Source organism: Triticum aestivum, chromosome 6B, assembly GCF_018294505.1.
Source record: "Triticum aestivum cultivar Chinese Spring chromosome 6B, IWGSC CS RefSeq v2.1, whole genome shotgun sequence".
Taxonomy (NCBI): domain Eukaryota; kingdom Viridiplantae; phylum Streptophyta; class Magnoliopsida; order Poales; family Poaceae; genus Triticum; species Triticum aestivum.
The window spans coordinates 698,033,310-698,044,397 of record NC_057810.1 but is presented as its reverse complement, the minus strand read 5'-3'; the positions used below and the strand labels follow the sequence as shown (position 1 = coordinate 698,044,397).

The window sequence follows — 11,088 nt, the reverse complement described above, 5'->3', positions numbered from 1 at the left end:
GCCTGGACCAATGCCCCCTTTTCTACTAGTGACAGATGGAGTCAAGAACAATCATGTACCGTAGTACACAGATGGAGTCAAGAACACAGGACCAGTGCTTCATATATATGTGCCCTAAGATTCCAGAAAGGATCGGTCGGCATCTGATCCCTTCGGAGAAAAGCAAAGACAAGTGAAGAAAATGTCAATACAATGTAAACAATGTGTGTGTAAAAAAATTGTTTTTTTACAATTCAATCAAATGCTTAACATGTATTTGAATTTTTAAAACATTTATCTGCAGAAAAATATTAAAGCATATGTTTGATAAATTGTTCGCCATTTATTTGAAATATGTTCAATGTATTTCAGAAAAAGGTTACGCGTGCATACAGAAGATGTACAGTGTTCACTAGAAATTATGACATGTATTTAAGAAAGAAAAACAAAAAATGAAGAAAATTGATAAAAATATGTAGAAACACAGAAGAAAAAAGAAACAACACAAAAGGTTCTGCCGGTACGAACCAGTCCATGAACGTTTCTAAAACCACTCACTGTAGGAAGCTACAGGATTGGACCAGCCTGTTAACGGACCCCCAAAGGCAGATATAGCCCTTGCGCTCCACGACGGTCAGGCCCACAATGAAACCTTCAGCTCACTGCACAAAAAAGGGATCATCTTCAGAGATCATTAGTACATAAATATCAATAGGATAAATGAGCGAGCCTATTATAATATTGACATCTTTAAGGACGCCACAAGGTTTCCTGTCGCTTTTATCTTCAAGCTTAATGACAACATCCGTGTACTCAAGAGTTCAAGGAGAAATCTCATTATAGATATTCGCATAAAGATTGTAAGGAACACTATTGACTGGGTAACCAGGGTCGCATAACCCAGAATAAGACTTGCACCCGAAGGAACATGATGAAATTTGTTTACATGTACCTTTACCTTCGGCAAGAAGTTGTATCTTTGTCTAGGTGGACTTCCTTGTTCACCACCGGTATGGGTGTAGCAAGTGCTTTTGCTATATCAACATAAGGTGGAGTCCCACATTGTTCTAACTTGACATTATTTTTCCCTTAGCCCAGGGTGGGTGTTCCCTCTGTCTTCCTGCCATTTGGCTTATGATAGGCTTTTTTTCGTCTCTCAAGCGGAGTAGTCTTCTTCCTTATAGCCTCCACCATGTGAATGGCTTTAGACTCCCTGCTGTGTTTCAAATACCTTTTCTCTCATAATTTCAAGAACTTGGAAAAGTCTTTCAAAACATGTAACATGGGGTCAACTCCAATATTCGTTTTTAAGAAAAATGTTTTTGGGTTTGTCCTTGATTTGATGTTTTAGCATAATCAATGTTCGCTTTTAAGTTGAGAAATATATTTTGGTCAAAATTAGTATGTGCCTCTTCAGCCTTGTCCAATAGTGTTTGTTTGATTCGTAGTCCGCCAACATGGTACTATATATGGCTGCCCCGTTGCTCTTGCATCAACTGCGCCTCCCACCTTGACTGACTGCCTCAACCACCTCCTTTCTCCTCATATAAGCCTACACATGCCACGACTACTACTACATCGAGGTTTCGATTGCCAACTGCCGTCGGCCGCCACGCCGGCCGCTTGATGCAATATCCAAAATATGCATGCCATCGCTTGTCCGCTGTTGGCCCTTGTGCAGCAGTGTGCACGCCACCTCCTAACTGTTGTGAGTGCCGAAGGGCAAATGATGGAAGGTACAAGCACCGGGACTATGGGAGCGAGCAAGGTATGCTTCACCTCTTCTAATCATAGTGTCGTTCGGTTCTTCGGTTGGTACACATTCCCACCATTACTAATTGTCACAGTCTAGCAGTACAAATATGTAGAAGAAACATAATAGAGGACAGTCTGCGTAGCCGCTGGATTGCTAGTTAATCCTTTACCTACAATTTTTGTATGATCTATGACTTCACAAATATCAAGATGGAATTGATATACCCAAAGAGGATGAGTATTTATAATAAATATTTATATTGAGGTTATACTGATCTCTAGATGATCATTTACGGCCAGCTCAACTAGAATCATCGTAGACTACAAATATAAGTATCGGAAAGTTAGTTATGTTCTGATTCAAAGAAGAAGTAATGATGTTTTTTTATTTTTCGTTTCAGGCAATGATGGTGAAATATCAGAGTTGCCCACATACCCGCATGTCATATTTAGCCATCTTTGGGCCATTCTGGTGTATCTTACTGCTCTGGGGCACTAGATACTAGTAATTGGCCACAATACCAAGCCCAAGAATGTTATTTTTACCATGTATTTGTGTGAATAAGATAGATCTAAGATGAAAAAAAATAAATTTTTTTGCATATTTAATTTTAGTATGAAATCCCCCATGGTTGCTCGTACATATTCAATTTGCAAATACATGGATTCGACATAAGGGAAGCCAAAAAATATTTGCAAGTATTAGCAGCTGAGTTGTCAATTCAACCACACCTGGAGATTAGTTATCTGCAGCAAAGTGATCAGTAGCAAAGTAGTATGATAGTTTTGATAGTAGTAGCAACAATAATAGTAATGGTAAGAGTGATAGCAATAGTTTTGTAGCACTAACGGTAGTAACAACAACAGTAGTAACTTAGCTAGATCAATATGCAGGAAAATCGTAGGCATTGGATCGGCAATTTGTTGAATGATATTCATCATGTAATAGTCATAACCTAGGAGATGCGGCACTAGCTCCAGTTCATAAATATAATGTAGGCATGTATTCCATAAATAGTCGTACGTGCTTATGGAAAGAACTTGCATGACATCTTTTGTCGTACCCTCCCGTGGCTGCGGGGTCCTATTGGAAACTAAGGGATATTAGGCCTCCTTTTAATAGAGAACCGAAAAAAAATATTAACACACGGTGAATACATGAACTCCTCAAACTACTGTCATCACCGGGAAGTGTCCCGACTATTGATACTCTGGGGTTGCCGGATCATAACACATAGTAGGTGACTATAATTTGCAAGATTGGATCTAGAACATAGATATGATGATGATAACATACACGGTTCAGATCTGAAATCATGGCACTCGGGCCCAAAGTGACAAACATTAAGCATGGCAAAGTTATAGCAACATCAATCTCAGAACATAATGGATACTAGGGATCAAGCCCTAACAAAATTAACTCAATTACATGATGAATCTCATCCAACTCTTCACCGACCAGCGATCCTACGAAGGAATTACTCACTCCTAGTGGGGAGCATCATGGAATTGGCGATGGAGAAGGGTTGGTGATGACGAAGATTGAAGATCCCCCTCTCCAGAGCCCCAAACAGACTCCAGATCTGGCCTCCCGATGAAGAACAGGAGGCGGCGGCGGCTCCGTCTCGAGAAACGCGATAATTCTTTTTCTCTTATTTTTTTCTAGAAAAATGTGATTTTATAGCGTCGGTTTCAGGGTCTATGGGGCCACTAGGTGGGAACAACCCACCTGGGAGCGCCTAGAGGGGGGCGCCCTGGTGGGTTGTGCCCACCCAGGTGCCCCCTCCGTTGGTTCTTGGCTTGAGTATTTTTTTATTCATATAAAAATTCCTCGCAAAGTTTCGTTCCAATCCGAGAACTTTTATTTCTGCACAAAAACAATCCATGGTAGTTCTGCTGAAAACAGCGTCAGTCCGGGTTAGTTTCACTCAAATCATGCAAATTAGAGTCTAAAACAATAGGAAAAGTGTTAGGAAAAGTAGATACGGCGGAGACGTATCACCACGCAGTGGGTGTATCTTTCCGTTGTTTGGCATTTCACCTCTCCTATGAAAGGTGAAGGTAGATGAGGGGGGGGGCTTTACTCTCATCCCCTTCCCGCCTTCATCTTCTTGCTCGAGCTCAAGCTCCCAAGTCTTTAAACGCACCCGATTCCAAAAGGACCGTGCTTTCCCACTCACAACCTCACCCAACGACATGGCCGAGGAGAGGAAGCAGAGCCATGGACCCAGGGCGATGAACGCTGATAAGAAGCATCAACGGACCCCGCGGATGCTTCTCAGACGAGGGGAAAGTGGAGTCTCTCCACCGTGGATCAAGTGTTGCTGGTCCGGTTATCCACGGCCAGATACTTGCCGCTGTCAGGGCAAGCCTTTGCTTGTTCTGCGCTCATTGTCTTCCAATCAAGAGATGCTCGCTGGTGAACTACAAGGTCGGGGGGAGGTTAGGCGAGATGCAGCCCGGGAAGGGACTGCCTCTGACTGGCCGCGGGCGAGGCTGACGGTCAAGGTGACGCTGAGGGGTTGGGGTAGAGAGAGAGGAGGCAAAGAGGAAGGAGTTGGTTTGATCAAATGACTCATCCTATACTGCAAGTGAAAAGAGAGAAAACCGCTACCACATGGACGATTTTGCACTCAAATCTGGTTTTGGACAAACTTACCCGGTTTCAAGATTTGAGGGACCAAATGTCTCCCAAAAATTCTTAAGGGACCAAAACATACTTTTCTCTTTTAATTACTACGTTCAAACTTAACCAATTTTTACTAGTTTTGGCAACTTTTTAAAACAGTAGTGGAAAATTTGCAACTTGATGTTGTATGTTGCTGCTTTCAACAAGAAGGCGTGAAGGCTTGTGTGAATACATCGAAATCACAAGATGCTTGCTCCTACAATACTATCATGTGTTTCTATTTCTGTACTTTTTAGATGGGTGTTTTACGAATATCCATTTGTGAACCAAGGCTCATCTGCACCCGGTTAAGAAAAAAAAAATCACAAACAGTACTACAAAAATTCAAAAAAATCTGATCTTTTTGTATGGAAAATAATTTAGTGCATGAGGCGCACTCCACTTTTCAGATCATTTGGACATATGAGTAGTTCTCAACAAAAAGACAAACTGGGTCAGAACAATACATGAACATTAATATTTTTCACAGACCGTAAATTTTTCTTTTTTGCTGAGAGCTACTCTTTTGTCCAAATGATCTAAAATTTGAGCTACTCAGTTGTCCAAATGATCTAAAATTTGGAGCGCACCTCATGCGCTAAATTATCTTTCATACAAAAAATTCAGAATTTTTGAATTTTTCTAGTACTTGTTTTGTATTTTTTATTCATCATGGGTGCAGCTGAGCCTGGGCAATGAATCGCCTCGTCCGGCGTTTTAAGACTATTGGTAAGCTTTATTTTTAAAGACACTATTATGTTATTATGCCATTTTGCTGGCACATACCCAGATTTCTGTTTTGCTACATTTTTATGACACATGGCAATTCTTCATGGTGACTTTGGGTCAGGTCATGGGATGTCTTTATTACTTTGCCTTGGCATTTTTTGATTTCACCAAAAAAATATTTAGAAATTAACAAAAGGCGCATAGCAACAGCAGCAAAAGCCCCCCAAAAAAAAACAAGGAACCAGCCAGCGAGCGCCAATGGACCGCGGCCCCGCTCGAGTCGCGTGAACGTTATAGCCGCATAAAGCCCAGGCCCAAGGCAACACAGGGATAAGCCAGGTTCCCCAAATTGCCGCACAAAAAAACCCCAACCCAGCACGAGCACCACGCCGCCAGCGGCAGCCATGGCGACTGACGCCGACCTCGCCTCTCTCGACGACGCCCCCGCCTCTTCCGCCGCTCGCTTCCACCCCAAGGTAAGGGGCAAGGCCAAGGCCAAGGCGAAGACGAAGGCGAAGCCCAAGGCCAAGTCCGGACCGGGGGGTGAACCCCACGTGGCGGAGGGTGGCGTGGACGCGACGGAGACGGGCATGGCGGGTGCTAGCGAGGGCGCGGATGAGATGGATCCTGAGGGCGAGGACTTCGTGGTGCGGGAGATGGACGTGTATTTCACGCCCAAGCCCTTCGGCAAGGACACCAAGCTCTACATCGCGCAGTACCCGCTGAGGCCATGCTGGCGCCCCTACGAGCTCGGTGAAGTGTGCAAGGAGGTTCGCGTGAGGCCGGAGAGCTCAGAGGTCGAACTGGATTTGGAGATCGATACAGAGAGTGACAACTACGACCCGGAGGTTTCTGCATCTTTCGGGCTGACAGAGCAGACCTTACCATCATCGGAAGCAGCAGCTGATGTGGCCGGTTATGCTGTCGGGGTTCTTCGAGGCAACTTGGTCCATCTGAATCATCTTGATGCAGTTCTCCAACTGCGACCGTCGATGTCGCATCTCATTTCCGGGGCATCACGTACCACCAGGCAGCCTTTACAAGAGGTGGAAACAAATGGTGGCCAGGCTGTTCCATCAGTTAAGGGAGATGAGCGCTCAGAGGGTTCCAACAAGGACTCAATTAAAGCACCAGAGCCATGGATTTCTCTCACTTACGAACCAGCTGGGAGTGATGTTGCAAGCAGGTACTATGCTGACATGATGGCAAATGAGGGCATGCCCATGGATTTCACAATGAGCGCACAAGATTATGCAATGTCATTGTGTCCTGGAGGGCCAGAAGGCAGCAATCATATTAACAGATGCGAGCTGTTACGCAAGATGCTTTTGCTGCCACTGGATGTGCGCCTCAAGAAATGGTTTACTGAGGTGTCGCAAGTGAACCGCTTTGATGCTCTAACGCATCTTGCTCCAGACTGTTCGGAGGAAGACCTTCTGAAAATTCTTCCAGCGTACGCAGATTTGGTGCGTGGTTTATGGGTCTGCAAAAGCTCTTTGCTGTATGATGATGGACTTGCTTCCAAAAGGGATAGAATTCTGCTCGGATTTACAAAAGGGGAGTCCATACCTGTGACATATGTAGAGAGACTGATCAGAGATGAGCGAACGAGGAACATGATATTGAACCCACTGGGTAAAAGAAGGGAGAAGCTTCAAGACTACAAGTTTATTGTACCAGCAGATTCATCATTCATAAGACGTTATTCCCATATAGTCAAGGAACAGGAAAATGCTTGGTCAGTCCGCCTAAGAGCCTGAAGAAATGACTTGCCAATGCAAGCTATGTTACACTATCCTAAGAGCGGCTACCTTTTTTATCTTGTCATATTAGATTCTTAGTGCAGTGGTCCTAGATTGCAGCCTGAGGTAATCCCGTTGCTACTTGTTGTAGTCATTTTCCTACAGTAAGAAGTAGGTTCTCTTCAGAAATGAGTAGCGTGTGCTCTTTTGGTGGGTGGACGGTATTCTTGTAGATATATTACAGTTTATGTTGAATACAACCCCGTTTCATTAAATAGTTTATATTAGCCCTTCTATTTGTGCTATACTGCTTTACGAAACAATTGATTGCCTCTGATTTATGGTCTTTGTGCGTGGTTAGGCCGGGCAGATTACACACACATATACCAAGTAAAAATTGAAGGTCAAAAGAAAGTAAATCAAGGCAGTTCTATTTATTGGTGCCCTTTATTACTACTCTGCTTTGAACCCAGAGTTTGGATCCATACATTGCAGTAGAACTATTGGTTGATTAAACATAAGAAGACAGGACTTAATATTTGACAACACTGTTGTGATGGTATATTGTTAGTTACTCATATAAGGAATATCTTTTATGGTGTATAGTTACCCTTGTTTTAGAGAGACTCTGCTTTTTATTATTTTACTTTATGAAAATAAAAATATGCAAGTACCTTCTCAATCAAAGAGTTTGGCTGTCAGATTTTGCATATTGACAGTAGGGAACTTGCACGAGTTTAATTATTATGAACTCCTCAATTTGAACGGTTCATCTACTGAAGCAATCTGTTGGAGTAATTTGAGCACTGCCTGTAGCATGACATCACGACCGCTTGCACAGCAGGAGTTTTGCGCGGCACAGTTTATCTTCCTCTCCTTCCTCCCCCACCATCTCTAGCCGCCCTCTCCCTCTAGATCTCACTTTAGCTCTTATGTGCAAGAGTTTGCACCATGTACGAAAGCAGAGTAGATTCTCATTTCGTTGGTGCATGCACATGAGCAATGAATGAACTCGGAAGAACTTCTACTCCCATGTAATTTGCTTGATTTGTGTATGCCTGAGCATCAATCCTAATATGGCTCATTATTTGTACTTCTATTTTTGGTCAATGATGATGACGTGTATCTTCTTAATGAAACGAAGGACTGGAATCGATAATTTCCTGGTTTAGCATAGTCATTAAATTATGCTCCGGTTTTTGTTTTCCGGATCTTCCGTTGCTATGCTCAGTTCTCTGAAAGTTCCTCTTGTGAAGTGTGTCAAAGTTGTTGTGACTGTTTCTAGGCTATATGTTGAGTAACCTGGTATACAGGAGCATTCAAGTGTACTGCATTGTCTCTCTGTGCCTGTTGCCTGCCAAGTTTCTTTGCCATGAGGCATATATGTGTTATTGCTATTTGAGATGCAATTCTCCTGTCCTTAGAATGGACGTACCTGATTTTCTGTATGCTCTCTGTTCTTCAGAGATTATACTTAAAACATTCTTGATTAAATCGATAAAAATAAGTTATCCTTCTCCTGATCGATAGAGAAGCACTTCAAGCTATGTAGGATGTTTGGTATATACTTCAGTTGCACTTGTGATTAATGTATCAATATTAGAAATATTTTTGGGTTATCAAAGGGAGATATGCCGGATGCGGAATAAATTGTTCTTCAGAAATAAACTTGATTGAATTGAGCAAAATAAGACCCGTGGTTGCATTGTTCTTCACATGCAAACTAAATTGTTCTTAATTATGTCACTGTGTAATTGCTTAACAGCTAACAAGCTTGCCAATTGTGAGTTTGTCCCACCTAACGGAGTTTCTGTGTGTTTATGCAGCCTAGAAGTTCTTGGAAGTTATCCTGATGCTGCTAAATGCAGTTGTGTTCAGCTTCCTTCAGCATCGAAGGTGAATCCTTGCTTTCAGGTCAGCCTATGGCATATAATGTGGTTTCTTTTGGAAAATAATTGTCTCTGCAATTGAGAAGGTTAGGTTGTCTGTCATCTGATAGCTGGAAGTAACTATTTTGTTTCTTGTGTTATTATCTTTAGCCATTCCAAAACATATATCTGGTTCCGCAGGATTGCAGATGATAGAAGTATGATTTGGTCATATTCGTGAACGTGCGAACCTCACATAGATGCCATGCTAGTGAAGTTTGACAAGAGTCGTAAAACCAATGGATAATAGTGTTTCTTGCTCCTTGGCCTCATCATTGTGAGGACAAGAGCCTAACTGAAGGCAGCGGGACCAGGCGCGGACGCAGCGCGCCGGCCAACTTCAATTCCTGCTTCTCCCCTCCGCCGTAGACCGCGATCGACGTCCGGGACGACGATGGAGTCGCTGTCGAGAAAGCATTATTGGTCGATTGCATTGGCGGGTAGCTCACCTACCGGCCGGCTACCCTTGTTCCGTGTGACGCCGAGACGGGCCACGAATACTTTGGTCCCTTGTGAATTAGATGCTCGTGCAGTCGTGCTCGGGCTCGAGACGCCGCTGCCGCGATGCTCGTGCGTTGGCCGCGCGCCGCCGCAGGAGATCGATCGGCCATGGCCGTTTGTGCCAGAAGATGGAGCCCTGCATGCCCATTGTTAATCGCTGGCACCATATGTTATGTGGTGGTATGAGTATGACATCCATCCATCTCCAGGGCTAGCTAGATATTGCTTCTTAAAGAAAGCTACCTAGATCTTGAGTGCTTGGATTATACGACCACCTGGGGGTTTGTTAATTAATCACAATGCCGCTCCTGATGCATGCGGTACTCGTACGGTGTGCTGCATGGGCATATGAAATCTGGCCTGGCCTAGGTACGGTTTGTTTTGATCGATCACCATGAGCTAGCTAGCTAGCGCCATGGCCGTACGTCCCTTTCCCCCTCTTAATTAGGAGAGCGAGGCGCGTAATCTGGGATCGATTGATGGACTAGCCGACTAGCTAGGAGACACCAACTAATTAGTAAGCAGCATCGATCAAATCCCACGTTTTGTTTTGTTTTGTTTTGTCCCCGATCTACTGTAGACTTGAAAGATCCATCCCGCATTCAATCACCTTGGCCGTGCCGGGTGAAACTAAACTAGTTTTGTTTTGTTTTGTCATTTTCCTTTCCCTACCTTTAAACCATCATCATTTCCGGCCGTGCCGGGCTTGGCTTCAGTGAAATTCTCCGGTCCAGTATGATGATGAATGATGATCGATCGGTCTCCTCCTATAGGCTCCTACTATTCCGGCGACCAAGGAGGAGGGGTGTGGTTCCTTGAAAGCAAAACTAGCATTCAATGTAGCATACGGAAAAGGCGAGGCTCGCCGGGGGAATAACCCGAATGAAGCCCGGCCGGCTTGCCACATGGCCCACACTCCTCCGTACGTGCGTATGTACGTACGTGGCAAGAGAATTATTGAAGGCCAGCGACGGTGATTGCATTGCACACAACGGATGCCACGCCATTGTTGTGTGGGCACTGGGCAGTGCAACCAACGAATTGAAAGCCAGAGCGTCGACGGCACCTCCTTTGTCAAGGAGAGTGGAGGCCCACGAAATCATGAAGCTGCAGGATTGTTCGGACATGGGAGAACCAGAGACTCTCTAGCATCGATCCGTTCAAAGTTCTCAAGAAACATTTTACATTATGGGACGGAGGGAATAGTAAGTCAACAAGAAGCGCGTGACACAGTGTTATTCTGTTCCCGCCACGTACATCATCCATCCATCCATCAATTGCAGCAACCGAGTTTGACGCGTTGGCTTCCTTCCTTGATTGCCAGATGAGGCGCCGGAGGCGGCCGGGGGAGTCGGGCGGTCGATGGAGACGACACGACGAGGGCAAGGGGACGGGTCTAGCTAGCCAAAAAGCAAACAGAAAATGAGAGCTCGATATGCTGGAAGCTCGATGGAGCAGTGCAATTACTGTGGCCTTGAGGCAGAAATTATTCGGTTTAGTCCCACATTGGTTGCGGGGGGAGACATAACACGACTTATAAGGGCGGGGGGTGTCCCCTCCAAACAGGCTAGTCTTTTGGGGGGAGAGGGCCCAAGGCCTGTCATAAGTCGGTGTTGCTCTCCGGTTGGGCCTGGTTGACGCATGTGGGTCGGAAACGCTGGTGATAGCGGACCCGGGATTGCGTAACAATCGCTTGTTAGAATAAATCCGAGGCGCTCCGTCGATCTACCAAGGATCAAGCAATCACACAAGCACGACACCGAGATTTGTTAACGAGGTTCACCGA

The 11,088-nt window shown here is 44.6% G+C and overlaps 1 protein-coding gene across 1 annotated transcript; it reads left to right on the top strand.

Annotated features, from left to right (window-relative positions):
- The first annotated feature begins 5,495 nt into the window (after positions 1-5,495).
- On the top strand, positions 5,496-7,128 carry LOC123134949 (uncharacterized). Its single transcript, XM_044554096.1, has one exon. The coding sequence runs from the start codon at positions 5,536-5,538 to the stop codon at positions 6,889-6,891; it is 1,356 nt and encodes a 451-aa protein (XP_044410031.1). The 5' UTR covers positions 5,496-5,535; the 3' UTR covers positions 6,892-7,128.
- The last annotated feature ends 3,960 nt before the right edge of the window (positions 7,129-11,088 follow it).

Excerpts from the sequence above, each read along its gene's own strand:
- LOC123134949 (XM_044554096.1), top strand. The coding sequence starts at position 5,536 with ATGGCGACTGACGCCGACCTCGCCTCTCTCGACGACGCCCCCGCCTCT.